The following is a 17,557-nucleotide window of genomic DNA, read 5'->3' on the forward strand; positions in this document are numbered from 1 at the left end:
ATCCTCTCCTACTTCAGACAGGAAGAAGAGGATACTTTTGGCAGTTTGGACTCATAATAATACATACACAACAAATTTATCAGCTTTACTGTTGTTTCTGTTTACAATTATTATCAGTATTGCTTGGACAAAATGGCAAATAAAATGACAGAGCCACACTCTGAGAAGCTCACAGATTAAGTATCTGACCCTGCAAATCCAGTCAGATAATCCTAGCCAAAAGGAATAGTCACATCATATGAATCAGAGCCTGTGAGCCTTAGGATATTTAATTAGTAGTTGAAATGAAAAATGCAACTCCGCAACTCTGTCTTGATGGTTTGCACTCAAGTATCTAACCCTTCTACTACCCGATGTCACCTTTGGTTTGTGAAGGTCAGAAACAGAAAGTGCTCAGAAATCCATCTTGCAATTATCATTGTGTCTGTAAGTAAGGTAAAATATTAATTTGTTTTCTGGTTCACAGACATTTTACATTCCTTTTCTAGTTGCTACTTAATAATGACTAGTTATTGGGATTTTTATTGGTCATTTAATATTATTGGTTATTTAATTTAATTTTGGTAATTATAGGGAAAAAAGCACACTAGAGTGTGCAGTTTGCAAACACAGGAGAAACCCCTAGCCTATGCATCAAAATGCTGTAAATTTAGAAAGATAATTACATATGTAAAGTGCAAAACTGAGTGCTCCAACTCTTTTTAGAAAAAGCAATAATGTTGAGGGTGCACTGAGAGCCATTACAAAATCATTAACTTCAGCAGAGTTTGTTCTCCAAAGTCCAGTCCCAGTGACCACTGCAGTTGCATTGACTCCTCCTGTGCAATAAAGGTAGAAAAATTTGATCCAAATGCATTAGTAATCCTCAACAGGATGATTCTATATCCTGAATAGGATACTGTCCACGGGAAAAGTTAATGCACAAATCTCAAGTAAGGAAAGAATATTAAATAACAGAATATGAAATAGTATTTTAAAACAGCTTTGAAACATATATTTTTTCTGTAGCAACTGACAAAAACAAAACAAAACAAAACAAAAAAAAAACCAAACAGGTGTGCAGTTAAAAGGAAAAATATAGAAAAGCAAGAAGATAAAGGAAAGCCAGCAGGCCAAAGAAATTACTTGACTGCATCCGCTTTGAGGGAAATTTAATGACCTTGCTCTCTACATTTTGTCAGCAAAACTAGTGTCTGAAATACCTCCAAAGACAATTAAAACTGTTTGTTTGGGGAAAGGGGAGCAGGGAAACCACTGACTCTATTAAGATTTTAAAATCTAGTCCTGATCTAGAAATGATCAAAAGTGTTCCTGCCTTGAAAAAATAAGTGGCTTTAAAAGGAAATAAAATAAATTTGCAAGTCACTGTAAAAATAGTCTAATCATGGCATCTAACTAGGAAGGGCAAAAAGTATTTAAAATTTATCAGTATTGAAATGTTAAATTGAAAATTGCTTCTTTGGTCTGAAAACTTCTTTTCTGGTCATTCCTTCAAGTGATCCTTATTTCCACAGATCAGGAAACATCAAGTTAATAGTAACTCAGTTCAGGAACATATAGAACATGCTTAATAGAACATAAATTTCAGTTATGAAATTATACATTTTCTAATAGCATTTCTTCCACACGTTTCCTAAGTAACTTGACTTTTTTGGTACCATAACCGGAAAGTTTACAAACGCTCAGTTATGAACTTACAAATCAGAGCGTGAAAGCACAGACATCCATTTAGACAAGGATGATGGTTTTTCTCTCACACACACACATACATATTTACACATAAATAGTATCGCTTTATCTGTCTGAACATCCAACTGCCTGTGTTACTCAGATTGCAGCTTCTGGCACTAACGCACTGTATGTTAACAATAGCAAATAAACGTATTACAATGTCGGCTAAATAGTTGCTTTTTAGACAAGGCAAATTCTAGCAAGGATGACATGTTCTTGCGCTACTTCTAGACCTGGGTACAGATCTGAATGGAACTGAAAAATGAGCAAAAAGAGGGGTTGTAACCCAAGACTCCCAGTCTCACCTCCAGGATCCCACATATGTTCTCCATAGGGCATCTGGTCTCTGCTATCGGGACCTTTTAGCGATGAAAGCTAACCTTCATACCATTTCCTTTCCCACATGACCACCTGCAGAGTGGACTTACGGTTCCTACCAGCTTCTGATCTTCAGTTCAACAAGATATTTTTAATCAGAAATGCCAGAATAAAATTAAAATGTTAGCTTTTCTTTTTCTTCCCATAAACCAATTTCATACTTATTGTTTAATACCTTTTTTACGTCTAAACTAATATTACCCAAAACATTATACTGACTTTCTACATTTAAAACAGAGATTGCCTTCTATGCAGAAGTAAATAACAGGAAAAATAAGTTAAAACAAGTTTAAAATATCATACCTGTGTTATGGCCAAGTCTTTCGTTGGAGTGCTGCGTAAGGTCAATTGTCCTGTCAATTTGAAAGATTTTTAAGTCTTCATCATCTAAGGCAATATCTCCCCAAAAGACAGCTTTAAATAAAAAAGAGCTCAATTTAATTAACAAATTTACTGAGACATAAAAACCAATCTGAAGACTACAATGCCATGTTACAACACTTGGGAAAACATATGACAAATATATATTTATATCACATATATTTGCTTACTGAGCTATATTTTTATACAAAGAAAGAAAACTACCTAGCAAAAGACAAATAATTTGTTTCATTATTCTCCTAAACTCTTAGTCTTTTTCATTTCTTTACACTTTGGCTAAATGCAATCACTTAAAATGTAATGTCAATCTATTAATAAATTTCCAGCATATGTGTTGCTTTCTGTAAGTAAATACAACAAAGCATAAAAGACACTGAAACACATTAACATGTGAAATATGAAGTCAAAAACATACAGTAATGAGAAAATACAACCTTTAGATTTCCTAACATCTTCCTGAAAATGAGCAGTTAGAAGTAATTTTTGTTACGTTCTAATCACTTTCTGTATTACTTTTGCCTCAGAGAAATAATATTTATCTGTTTCCTGTTACATTGAGTAAAGAAAAAAAAAAAAAAAAAAAAAACAAAAAACAGAACACCACACTTTAGTTTTCATTTTCCTCTTGGTTTATTTGTATGCTTTCTTTTTACAGTTAACCTATTAGGATTCTTTCAGATGCTTTGTTTTTCAGAGCATCAATCTCACTTTCTTCTTTTTAACCTTTATTTGGCCTTTTTGGTGTGTTTCTTCTCTTTTCCTGTTCTCTTTCAGGCTCTCTCAGGTTTTTTCTGTTTAACTTTTGCATAGTTAACTCATCTTTCCTAAGCTGCCATCACAACTCAACAAACCAAGATTTAGGCCCACTTGCAAGAATTTGGGATCTATAACCTTAGTCTTTCATCTCTGCCTTTTTTTACTGAGATTTTATCCTGAGCTCTCCCTGCCAACCCAAACTTATCATTAAAGCTGAACTCAACAGGCCATATCCTCAACCGCTGTGAATGAAGTCAACAGAGCATATACCAATTAACATGAGCTGAAATGGTTGTTTATTATCTTTACCCAAATTCTTCTTTTTCTCTCTCTTCACTGCCTCTGCCAACAGCTCTGTTATTTGTCCCCTAAGAGCCACAAAACCCCTGGGTTCAATCTTCATTTCATCTTCAACTATTTCTCTTCTTTCTCCCATCCAGGAAGCCATCACTAACTCTGCTTAGTTGTTCATTATACAGTTCCACAGCAAATTGCTTGCTTCGCTTCCATACAACTAAAACCTGGTCCAAAGTCCAGCTGTTACCAAATCATTCTCTCTGGTCTACTTTCATTCAAACTGATCCTAAACATTACTGTTAACTAATATTCTTTTTCTCTGTCTGTTCTTTATATTATGTTGCAGAGACCATTTTTCAGATAGTGTTGTCAGTACTTTCATGTTGCTGCAAAAGTTACCTTTTTCTTATTCACTGATGCTCACACTCATTAATATTTAATTAAATTCATATAAAAAAAATCTTTGCTCAAGCAAAAATATTTGTGTTTCTAAAGAAATCCCAGATATTACATTTCTTCCTTCTATTTCCATTGCTTTTTCTGAACACAAGGCAACTAGGAGAAATCACATTAAAAATGCCTCTGGTCTGCCTTGTAAAATACCTTAAAAAACAAAAATAGATCACCTACACAGAATTCCAAAAATGAAATTAAAACTTTTCAATTAAAAATGTAACCATATCTTATGTCTTCCCTAAATATGAGTATTTCCATGTATATAATTTTTACACAAAAAGATAATGTTTCTTAGAGATTACAAGTATTTGAGACCATTTCTGAAACTATTCAGTCACTTCTAACACATTTCTGAGCAGTCTCTTTCTGAGGGTCACTATTTCCTTATGTTCACATTGGGTACATTGGGGACATCTTTCCTCTGGCTAGTCTGCTCTCACCAGTGATGGTTTTTACCACCAGGTCAAGAAACAGAGCTGGTGGCAGCTCCAGATGTCTTTTTTTCCCTTAAGCTTCTAGGAAAAAAATCTCAAATTGTGAGGATTTTGAACAGGGAAGGGAGAAAGTCAGTTGTCTCCATCTGAATTGAGATAGATATCATTTATTATTACTATTGCAAACACCTCCTACAGATTTCTCTTGGATGTCATTCATTACAGCGGCCACAGTGTAAGCACAACGAAAGCTCAAATTTTAATAAACAGAACAGAAAATGGTAAGAGGAAGAAACTATTAACATTTTTGTCTCCAAAGACATGATGTGCTCCAGAAGAGGTCACACAGGTTGTCCATAACAGACTCAGGGAAGTACTAAAGCTTAATAGCAAGCCCAATTTTTCTTTCCTGGTAAAACTAAGAGTTAACAAAAGGAAGGTTCTGAATTAACAATAGATGATGCAAAAACGAACTCACTGTCAGGAATACATTAGCAGAAATCACTTTACTTTCAGTGTGTAATACTGATGTATAAATATGAAAACCCAAGGGAGCTCGAAATTTAGAAAAATAATAAAGTAGAAAAAAAAAATGGTGGAAAATATCCTCCCTAGTCTTGATGATGCATCTTTATCACTTCACTGTGGTAACATTCATTTCGCCATGAAAATACAAATAGCAAAGACTAAACCCTGTGATTTTGTCTGCCATAAATGCATTGAATTTGTGTGCACATATATAAAATATACCTCAGTGCTCAGGCATGGTACAGTAACTTTGTCGGGTGAGAAAGGAAAACAAAGCTATGCTATTTTTGTTAAACATCTGGACTGCTAGCTAGTTTTTGGTTAGCAACCATGTACAAGGTTAGGTTTAACAATAATATAACCATGGCAATATAACAATAAGTGCTGATGCAAGTCTGAAGTCATTGTAAACAAGTAATCTGTGTGACCAATAGGAGCTAGGTGCTCTAATGTATAAACTAAATAGGAGTTAACACTGAAGAAAGAAATATTTATGTTTGTGTAAAAATATAATGGAAAGTTTGGAGCTTTCTTCAAGCCACTGTTTTTTTGATGCAGGGCAATTCTGTTTCACAGAAAAGGACAAACACATAAAAGACAAACACAGTGAAAGGCAGAAACCTTGATAGAATTAACTCATTTGACATTAGCCACAGTTTATTAATTGCCAGATTACTTTTACTGAAATAAACCTGTGATTTTCTAAATTAATTTCAGTGAAACAGGGAAGACATACCTAGCAAAAGAAACAAGAGTTAACAGGATTTTATTTAATTTCAATATAGACCAAACGATCAGCAATGAAACAAAAAGGGAGCTGATAACTGCTTTTTAAAAAATACACCTTTTTTTCCAGTGAAACAACTGCAGTGAATATAAATTCTGCCCTTCAAAGACTGAAGCACAACCCCACCTAAATTATCCAAAAAAATAAAAACAGGTATCTCCCACAGCCATTAAAAGTATCCTTTAATTTTTTGGAATGTCTGTGTAAGTGTCAAACTATTTTGTAACCAGAGAAGACTGTATTTTTATCTCCTGCCTTAAAATTTTTATGGCCTGAAACTATCTGAAGTAGTCATTCTGTATACTTCATCATGTCACACACCAATCTTAACCTTACGGAAAGCAAGCAGAGGATTGTTTGGGTATGCAAGGCATGATGTTAAAGGCTTTGCTAAGAGCATGTTAGGATTAAGAGCTTTATTAGTTCCCTCTAAGAAACTTCTGACAGAATTGACCTGCTCAGTTCTCCACCTCCCTCATTTTTCACAGATATTTAATTTATAAGTTTCATCCATAAAATTAACAAGAATCTGATAACCAATTCACTTAGCATGCAAAAAAAAAAAAAAAAAAAAAAAATTGAAACAAAAGGATGGAAGAACTTTCAAGATGATCTAAACAGAACTTTAATGTACCTCTATTTATTTCAGGTTGCTTCATATTATCTCTTATCCTATCTATCTATTCAGTGATCAGGAAAACTTGATGTTTGCCGGAAGCTTTTTCATTTAATTTGAAAATGCAAGATTGACAATCAACTTAAGAAAAATTTCTTCTAAATCTGATACAGCATTCATTACAGGGGGAAAATATTTAAAATATGTTTTATTATAGATGAGTTCTCAATAAAAAAGAAAATTGATCTTTTTGTCCAATACTTCAAAAAGAGTTATAAACCCTGTTATATCAAATTTCATGCAGCTTTGTTTTTATTGTGGGGGCTGGGGTGTGGGGGGGTGTTATGTTTTACATGATCACTACATTATGCTTTTACACAAATTCAACAGAGACAATACATGCATCAATCTCAAAGATGGACATAAGCTGATTATGCAGTAAAAATATGTTTTCCTCTAACGATGGAGAAGGATTTATGTGGAACTGTTAAAACAGAAAATACTCTTCACCAGCAAATGCAGTTCTACTTTCACATAATTCAAAGCCCTCAACCAAAATATCACCTTCAAAAATGTCTCATTTTATTAAAAGACAAGACACTGACACTGTAAAGCAGCTAAGTTTGCTACATGTAAGCAATCAGCTCACAAACATGAAAACAGGAAAATAAGTAGATTGTAGAAGATATCTGCCATCCAGAGAAACACACCTTAATATTATCACACAAGTAATGTGGCTGGAAAGGAAAATAAGTTGATCTATAAAAAAAACACAGATCAAGCACAGAAACTACAGTTACATTCTATTACTTGCAACAGGAACTATTATTTTACCATAAACAATTAAGATTCATCTGCAATGCTCTCTTTGCTCATCTACTCTCTTCCAGTAAGACCATCCAGTATTCTAAAGGAGTAAAATATGCTACTAAAGATAGGAAACAGAAACAAATAATTTTTTAAGAAGAGATTCAAACTATTTTAAGTATATGGATGTACACATATTAATCAATTAGCATACACAGGACATGTGTCTCTAGAAGATGGATGAAGTCCATGGAGCAAGAAAGATACTATGTGGTTAAATCCACAGGGCTGTGATACGTGGTAGGATGGCTCATTCTGGGATTTGAAATACCAATTAACATGTAAGTACAGGAGTATATTCCTTCTAATTGCAGTAACAAAATTATCTACCTCAAGCTTCCATCACAATTTGTCCAACAATTATTACTTTTTAAAACTTAAATTATAAACAGCCATTTTTTCATAAATTGTATTCCTGATAGTAGCCGTACTGATACTAGTAACGAAGTACAAAATGCAGCTAAGCAAGGACTGCTGGTGTTTGCCCCTCCAGCACAGAGACACAGCAGGAGAAAACCAGCTCAACCCCGGGCTGTGCTGGGGGACCGGCTACCAAGGACAGCTCTGGGAGACCGACACCGACCGCGGCCACGACGCTTCCAGAAACCATTTGCATCAGGACATGGTTTGTTCTGGTGACTCTGCAGGCTAGGAAAACGTTCAGCTCGGGTGCAACTTTCCCACATCTGGAAAGCTTGTGAAAATAAGGTTAGATAATTTCTTTCTTAAACTTTCTCACACCAAGATGCAAACTGTCATCAGCCACGTAAGTATTCTCTTGTTCTGTGAGCAGGTAGAGAATCGTGACAGGGGGACTACTCCTATACTGAGAAGACACCAGTGGAAGGATTAAGGCAATATTAGAACACACATTAAAAGCAAAACCTCAGATGCTACTGGGAGTGGAAAGCACAAGAAGTTTATGCTTCATCGTCTTCACAGAAGCTGCCAAGAATGGACAACAAAAATACTAGTTAACTGCAAGGCAAAATTGAAATCTGAAAAGCTCCTTTAATGTCCTTCAATGGGAGGTGGGACAACCAGCACTTTTCAAATCCTAACCAGTAATTCATGCAGCAAGAGATGCCAAAAAGTGTGTTGGCCCAGGTTCAGGGTAGATATTAATCTCAATCCACATGTGCAGTGGTTCCAATTAGCAGCCTCTTCTATAGCTGAGTCATTGAGTACTTCCCTGTAACAACACAGCTATGTGCATTATAGCCTATCTTGATGAGTCATTTTGTTCCACACAAAACCATTCACAGCTTACATAACTGCCTCTAACTCTGAATAGAAGGAGGAAAATTTAGAGCTAAATAAGTAAAAACAATTTCACCTTATTACAAAGAAGACAACATACACTACTATAATTAACATGATTTTGTATACCCACTGCCTTCAATTCAGTTCAGTCTTTCCAAGATTTTCAGGTGCAATACACTTTTCTTAGAAATCATTAAAATAAGAGCAAGACAGGGCAAATAAATAGCAAAAGACCTTATGTGCAACCACAGGCATAAGGCTGCATGCTGTATGCTGAACTCTTTCTATCATGAGTGCTACCTTCAGCCGTAACTGTGTAATAAATTTTCATGTTACCGTACAGAGCCCATGGAACTTTCAAAAGGAATTTATGAATTGAAATTGAATTTAATTTAATCAAGTGTTTGATAATTATCCAAATCAGTTTGACTTGTTATTTAACAAAAATATGACAGCAAAAAAAAAAAAAAAAAAGTTAAATAGAACTTCAACAACATTAAATAGCAGACCAAGGCAGCCTATTTTGAGACATGCCAAAGAAAGAAATTGGCTACTTCATTAATTTCACCATGAAGCATTTTCAAATCTGCACATGATTATGAGCAATTATTGGTGAAAACTTAATTCACTTGAAAAAGCTCACACAGACGCACCTGAAAAGGGATATATCCCTTAAAAGGGATATGGCTCCTGCCATGCTCCTACTTAGTGTAAAGGTAAATTATGTAAAATTTACTTTTAAAGCTCATCAACAGTCATAGCAATTCTATTTTTCAAGACTCTTGCTTCAAAGTGCTAACCAGAAAGCCACAATCTTCCCTAAAGAATGTATAATTTTCACTTCTATCAGAAAAGAAAATAATGATGGCAGAATACTTTAAACATTTCCAAACTGTATACCAGCTAGAAATACACTCCTCCATTCTTCTGAATGTGGAATCTCTTGATACCCCCTTGTGTAGGCATACATAAAGTTATCCTGAAATGAGCTAGCTTGTGTGTGCCAGTGACGTAGCCTTAGAAGCACAAATTTTACTGCAATTTACACAAATCTTCAATGACGATTTCCCTGTTGACATCATGACCTGCAACTCACCACTGTCTCACGTCACACGCTCTCAGAAGCTTCCCCTATGTTCCTTACGCACACTGCATTTAGCTTCCTTCCTTCCTTTCACCATGTGATCACATTTATAGGTAGGGTGCTGGCAAAGCAACCTCCCTGTTGGGGCCAAGCTACGCTTGTGGAGCCCCATCTGCGGTACTCAGCGTTTCACTGCAGCTCTTTCACACCGTTGTCCAAACTCTGTAGGAAGTTATTACCAAACTGACCCAATTAGGACAGAAAAACAAGCAGGTATGACCTGACTGTGTACACAAAAAGCAGCTGCAGAGCCAAAGGCCGGAGCAGAGAAATAATTGGTACAGAGGCATCCCCCATCCTATAGAGCCAGCTGGTTTCAGACATCCCTCCCAGGCACACGGCAATCAGCTCGTGGCACAGATGGGCTACGGGTTAAGTGGCATGCAGTGCTGGGGCATGTTCCAAGTTTTTCAAAGCAGAAAACACCTCCAACACAAAGCAATATGCTCAAGGAAAATTAAGTATTTGTGATGCTCTTTATCAGGGTAAAATCTTCACTTAAAGAGGCGTTTGTAGAGCTTGATCTTTGTAAAAGGGGATATTTGCTAGAGATGTTTCTCCATGACACAACATAAATCTTGATTTACAGATGTCCATTTCATCTGATCTAACTACAGCTTTTACTTTGGTCTTAATTTTAAAACAGTGACTCTTTCAATTCCATTTTTCTCTGTTCCTTCATCACTGATCACTGCCTCAGGTCAGATACTGGCAAAATAAACCTATAGAAAAATACTCTGAAAGAGATCCATTTCCATCATAATCCATCCTGCTATTATTTTATTATTATTATTATTTTCTACTGTTTCTAGTTTTCAGACTCCAGAAAGAATCAAAATTTAAAAAAAAAAAAATAGTAAAAAAAAAAAAATCTGAAACATGAGACTTTCTTTAAAGCAGTTATCAACCACTTTGAAAGGAAAGCCACAAGAAAAAACCAGAAAAATCAATGCCAAAAATATAAGGCAATCACAGCTAATTTTTCTTACCACAACAAATGCTGACCTGCTTTATATGAAACCGTATGCAACAGTACCGTCATTTCCTGGGTCTGTCACTCCTTCTGCCACCAGGATAACAGAGCCAGTGAGGAAAATATTTCTCCCTCTTCCTGGCAAGGGTGCATGTCACCCCTAGCAGAAGCCACTTGCCCCACTGTTTGCTGACCTTTCATTTAGTGATAACAGACCACGGTTTCTGGCATAAGAGGGCTGACGGGCCATGAGGATTTTTTCCTGTCCGCAGTCATCTGCAAATGCCAACTTCTTCTGCTATAGCTAGCTTTATTATGGAGGCTAGAAAAATACACCGGTGGGGAAATTTGGGTCTATAATATCACAACGGTCATAATTACCCCAGTTATCCCTGTATGACCATTACAATGCTATCATATTCATCTTCATTTTACTTTGAAACTCCATTATCCTGTGAATAGCCTTAGGGTCAAGATCTGAAAAGTTAATTATATGGCTAAGCTTACTTATAGTAGAACAAACAGGCTCCATGAGGCAAAATTATCACTCTTAAACTGAAATCTTTTTAAAAATACAGAAAACACATGAAAGTGTACAAATAGAAAGAACAAAACTTATTGTTTTAAAAATAAGAATAGAAAACAAGAACATAATTGAATTAATTCTATTCCTTAAAGAATTGGAAAATGCATAACTTTAAAATTAAGCTGCATATAGAAGAACTAAGAAAAGCCCTTGTTGGAAAGAAAGTTGTCAGTCTGAGCATGCCACCTACATGAAACAGCTGTTAGGGCTGAGGCAGACACAGCAGCTGCTACAAGGCCTCCCCAAAGATGCAAACCTTAGAAGTTTTCATTTGAACTCCAAGAAAACAGAATAGCACCACCAAATCAACTGTATCCACCTTGTACAGAATTTTGTATAACACAGCTGATGTTTTACAGCTTTTTGTTTTCTTCATACTGTCTAAACTTCAGGTCAAAATAGATTCTCTAGGTTCACAAAATAAAATGTATTTTATAAGTGAAGTACTATACCTTTCATGACATCTTCCATACGATTAACAACATTTTTTTTTCCCACAGAAGACTTAGATATTTTTAAATTAAAATAATACTTTCATCATGATGGAACGACTGTGCATTACTTGAGCACAGTACTAGTTTCTTTGTCCCAGAAACTGAATTGAGTCTGTTCAACATGAAGGAAATATAATTTTCTTGTTTTGCTTGGCAGTTTTGAAATGTTATTTTCCTTCTAACCAGAAGGTAAAAAAGGAGCTAGAAGCTTACATACATAGATTCACCCACACGAATGCATTTGGGTACAGGGTTCCTGTGCAGCACTCCCTGAACTCTCTGTTCAAAATATAAATCAATTTCTAGTTTGATGACTTTGACGCTTCAATCTTGAAGCCTCAGAATAGAAGGAAGGTAACAGCACTGTCTGAAGACAGGAAAGAGCAGCAAACAAATCACCAGACACTGCAAAGTTCATTTTGTTTCCTGGAGTTCTGCAGCTCTTGGGGTATTCAGCCCAAGGCATTTTAGTGTAACTTCAGAAGAGCAAGCCGGGTTTCAGTGTTACTAGTGAAGCTCACGTAAGCAAAAAGTCATGCAATCCAGTAAAGAGAGAGGCATTTCACAGGCTGCAAACTAAAAACGTTCAAGGAGTTTGGAGTTAGGCATCTGCACCCCGACCAGCCAACAAGCGTGCAAATTTTCACCACATGGCTGTCATACAGAAAGGGTACCAGTGGAACAAACCAACATCAAGCAGAAGTTGTGAGATACACATTCTTGAGCAAAGACCATCAGGAGTGCATACCTGGCCGACATTTCCTCTCCCATTATGAAGAAAAAGCAAGCACGTTCAAGCAACAGAGGTTGAATGAAGCAAGAAAATCAAATCAAATCAAATCAAATCAAGCACAATGGAAGAGAGTTACAAAGTGGAGAAAAAGGAGGTGAAACTGTGGCTACTAGGAAGACCATTACCACGTAGAAGACAAACAGCTACATAGTATTTAATTTTAGCCATCTGCAGTGAATTTTTTTTTATTTTTGAGAAAATTTTTAGTGAGGTGTAAGAGTTGGAAAGGCCGAGATAATTTCAGACTTTGCCTAAACGTTTGTATTTCAGAGGATAGAGGTAAAATCCATTATATGCTTTTCCACTTTCTGGACCCTACAAAAAAAAAAAAAAAATATTTCAACCCATTCAGTGAAATGGCGATATTAAATAGTAAGGATTTTAGAGGGGGGGGAGGAAAAAAAAAAATAATCTTTCTCAAGGATGAAAAACAAAAGTAATAAACCACTCAAAATTCACCTAAATAGACTGCTGAGGGTGTGTGTCAAACAAGTTCTGGTCACAGCTTCAATTTAACATCCTATCTTTCAGTGACAGTGTAAGTTACAGGGTCAAAAAGGATTGCTTCTGATAAGCTGAAGGAATATCTTTATATACATTACAGGAGAAAAAGTATTTTAGATGAGTGGTTCCCAGCTCTCGAGCCTTTGCAATCATGTTTTCCTGGGGGTTTGCTGCTTCCAAAGACACTCAGGCAAGTCAGATACGAATGATGCCCCTGGAAGGTATCTCACTTTGGAAATACTAGTCTTCAAGAAATTCATATAATACTAGTCAGTCAAGAAATAATGGATTTCCTCTAGTGGTACAGGTTGTTACTATGGAGTAGAAGTGGATAAGGAACTTATTAATAAATGAGATAAGCCCCTTGGTAATTTTGTTGTGCTGTGACAATAAGAGGCCACATATACAGTAATGCTTTCTTTAAAACTTGGCATTAGAATATAATAAACACGTTACATTATTGTTATAGTGTAGCACCACTGATCTATGTGGAAATCCTCTGTTTCTGTACCTTTTCCTCATATTTGGGAAATTAAAAAAATGTATTTCATTTTCTCACAGACATAAAATCCGAAGTAGGCTAAAGCAGTACCTCTAAAACAGGAAATCCCTGAATATTCATTAAATGAAACCAAAGATTTATACAGAAAGCCAAATGGCACAGAAAGGAAAGTGCATATCTGAGGGATTATCTAGCATTCAGGATCAAAGTTCTCATCATACCACATGAAATAAATGTTGCTCCATTTGCACCATCTTAAACATGGAGAAATATTAAACTGCATATAAATAAACCCCTATTTAGGCTTCAGAAGTGATTTCTGCTATCAGCTGCAGCTTCCTGTTCCAGTCATTTTTGTCATGAACCTCACTTAAGTCACTCCATCTCAGTTTTAGCACGTCATTCTGCGACCTGGCTCTGTGGAAGAGACAAGGAAAGGGACTAAACAGTTCTTAATGCTGCTTTTTTTTTGGCAGTGATCCTGTGCTTAAATACAGCAAGTTCTGGGTGTTGGACCAAAGTAATTCTATACTCCTGTCCATATATTCAATAGATATTCTAGCACATATTTTGTTACTAAAGTACAAATTCTAGTCAATACAGCTAAAAAGTTGAAGGATGATTGTTTTACTTTATATCATCCAATTCACGTCACGGTTTAAAATAGAAATGACAAGTCCCATTCATCACAACTATTTTGTTTGTTTGTTACTGAATACCGATTTTTTTTTTTTTTTCAGCATTTGTAATTTAAGGGGTGGCTGTGTTGTTGTTTTGTTTTGTTTTGCTTTTTTTTATTCTTTTTTCCCATGGAGACTCTGCACAGCTGCTGATTATTTTTTGGACACAGCAAGTAAAACAGAAACTGAAAAAATATCCTCAGAGTTAGTGAGGCAACAGTACACGTACAGTGGAGAATCACTGTTATATAATGCTTAATATCAAGTTATTAATTAGAATTTAATGCTCCATACATCTGAATCTTACATAGTTTTATATTCTGAGCAATTTTAGCTATGATAGTATTTGAGACAGAATTTATACAGTGATTCTAATATTTTGCCTTTGGATAGATATAATGAAAATTTATCTCAGTTTTGCATTCGTTCCCTCTTGAAAAACACTATTCTGCTACAGAAAACCAGTGCTGCATAGCTGCTGAAAGCTTTTTTAAATCCTTGGTTTTAAACAGTGAAGAGTATTAACCTTTTGCAAGTACTCTGCTTCAAGCCAAGAGAATCTCCGCCCCGAATCTCTGAAGAAAATTATACATGTTGCACACAGTCCAAACTTACTCATTTCCTAGGTTTTGGCACTGTTGGTAATTCAAGTATCATCAACAGAACTTAAGCGGGGGAGGTCGGGAAGAGGGCGATAAAAAAAAATACACAGCTTCAACTTTCTCCTGTCCCTACAGCTTCTTTGCAAGACTTCCTCCATCCCCAAACTTGTGAGGTTGCAACCACTATAGCCACCCCCAAGTTGCCAAAAAATTGATTAGGCTAAATTATGCATATTTACAGTGGTATTTTACTCTAATCACTTAGAGTTTGCTGCTTGTTTGTAACTGATTGTCAGACTAATGTACCGAAAGTAAATTAAGAAAAAGGCAATCCAGTAATGAAAACCACCAATGAATCCCACAGATTGTATTACAATCTCGTGGTGTAAAATAGTAGCTATGCAAAAGTTCAAGAATTTCAGAGATCTTAAAAAAAAGCAAATAGTTATACCATGGTTAAGCTTCCCATTTCCATAAAGTCAGTCTCATGCTGATCCTCAAGCTATAAGGCATTTTAGTTTGTATGTCAGACAGCAACACGAAAGGCAAATCCAAAGAACAGATCCTGACTTTTTTCTCCACACCTATTACTCTTCTCTTGCCTTCATTAAGCCACTGCAGCTCCTTATGTACTGCTGACCACCAGATTTCTTGAAATGCTTTATAAGAGCAGCCCATAAGTTAGCAGGAACAGCGTACCATGGTCCATTTGTCATCCCCCTCGCCACATCGCTTCTCCCACTGCAACTGCAACAGTCTTAATTACAGCTGTTGTTCGCGTGAATACAGAGGAGATAGGTATCAAGTATTTAATTGTTTTTCATGCCTTCAGTTTTTAATTAATAAAGACGTTACTACCTAAATTAGTCTCGGAGTATTTTTAGATGCCTTTTAATACAATTCGGCAGCTGGAACAAAGGACGTAAGCCAAACATGGTGTTTCTAGCCAGCTCGTTCTGGGCTAGCATGATCTGCTGGCTATGAGGGGTGTGTCTTTTGACAGCACCACGGTGGTGGCCTCAAGTAACCTCTTAATAGACCTCTGGAAGTAGGAATTAAGGGAGATACTGCAAATACTAAGCTTCCTTCAAACTCAGAGAAAATAAAAATATTTTAGATAGCTAACGTTCAGAACAAACATGCCAAATTGACTACCACCTTCTTCAGAGGACTGCTTGTTAACCTAGAGCATTTAGGGTCTTCCTTGACTATTAAGATTTTAGGAAACAGAAAATATTAATAAGTTCCTTAACTCCTAGATGATCCATATTCTTTCTTTATTCTTTTATGCTTTCAAAGCAAACTATTCATAAGCAGACATGAATATGTAGAAAACCACAGGAAAAGCACTTGACCAAGTAAAACTTGAGCTCTCAGAAAACATGTTGCTATATCGCTTACCCCTTGAGCAGGTCATCTGTATTATTATCGCGCTTATAAAACACTGTCTCCAGCATGATGTCCAAATGTTAAATGAAAAACCCTATCTTATCAAAAGGCATACTCCTGTAAATGTTTGAGAGACTTCTGCTCTACATGTGGGAGGGAAAAAAACCCAAACCAAACATACAAAACATACACTTTCTTCTACCCACTATCTCTTGTCATATGAATCCTAGTCTGTAAAAAATAATCCTAAGTGTCCACATTTATCACGTAAAAATTGTGGCAGTACACGTACTTGTTTTAAGTATTTCCCTGAGTTAACACAAGAGTAGTTGAAAACAGAATTACTAGCAAAGGACAAAATGGAAGGATTTGCTAACCCAGTGCTCTGAAGCAGTGCTGTTTAAGCCAACCAACCTATTGGTCTTTGGATATAAGAGTGCTCAAATAATACAGTTTATTCTGGGACAGACAAGACTTCAAGTGAACGACCCTGGGCCACTCCCAAGGTTTGGAAAGGAATGCCAGTCATCTAAACTTTAAATTTTCTGTTCATAATTAAAATATCCACAGACTATCATTTTATAGAAATGTGTCTGTTTGAAGTTCCTCTAGAAAGTATTATAAAACAATATTTTGGACTGTGGATTGGTAACATGAATACTGCTTCAGGTATTACAGTGCAGTAATATTACTCTCCTATTGTAAAAGTCAGTGCCTTTCAGCTATAAGTTATTCCCGAAGAATGTGACTCTCCAAAAGAAAATAATTTTATCATAATATTACTCTTACTGCTATAAATACATCTAAGTGAAGAATTCATTCAAATGCCATATAAAAATTAATCCATAAAAATGTCAATTAGAATCACCTTCACAGGTTTGAAATCACTGACATTTGAGGTTTATAAATTAATCTTGCACTTGACTAATTCCGAAAGTACATTTCTTTTACCCCTGAAGAAGAAAAAAGCCCAATAATTTAATGATATTCAGTTTTTTTAATACAATCAGTAGAAACAGATCAGCAGAACCTTTCAGAAATTTCACATTATTTTTCAACTGCAGAACTGACAGATTCATCTTAGAACTAACAAATATTTAAAGGGGTAGAAGGCAGAGTAGAGATAGACTGAAAACTGTCATATAATCTACAAGACAAAAGAAAAGCAAAAGGAAATCCTGTACTACAGGACTTAAGATTTTCATTTTTTTTTTTTTCATGGCAGACAAAAGCAAGAAACCTAGCTCTAGATTGTGAGTATACTAGGAAACTGTCTTTGTGGCATTCTAAAAACTCTTTTAATTTTAATGAATGTCTTAGAAATTCATGAATGCACAAGGGACACTTCAGAGAGCAGTAAATGACCTAACCCAAAGTTTGAGAACAGAAGACATCT

General features: G+C 35.7%; 1 protein-coding gene across 5 annotated transcripts in view; it reads right to left on the reverse strand.

The window, feature by feature from the left end:
* TLL1 (tolloid like 1) overlaps nt 1-17,557 on the reverse strand; it is a 141,110-nt gene that overhangs the window by 77,606 nt on the left and 45,947 nt on the right. For all 5 annotated transcript variants that reach the window (XM_042808323.1, XM_042808322.1, XM_042808321.1 and 2 more), the window contains one exon: nt 2,413-2,523. In XM_042808323.1, coding sequence (XP_042664257.1) covers nt 2,413-2,523 — 111 coding nt within the window. The remainder of the gene's footprint in view (nt 1-2,412; nt 2,524-17,557) is intronic.

This window comes from Tyto alba, unplaced genomic scaffold (assembly GCF_018691265.1).
Source record: "Tyto alba isolate M040663 unplaced genomic scaffold, T.alba_DEE_v4.0 Super-Scaffold_6, whole genome shotgun sequence".
NCBI lineage: Eukaryota > Metazoa > Chordata > Aves > Strigiformes > Tytonidae > Tyto > Tyto alba.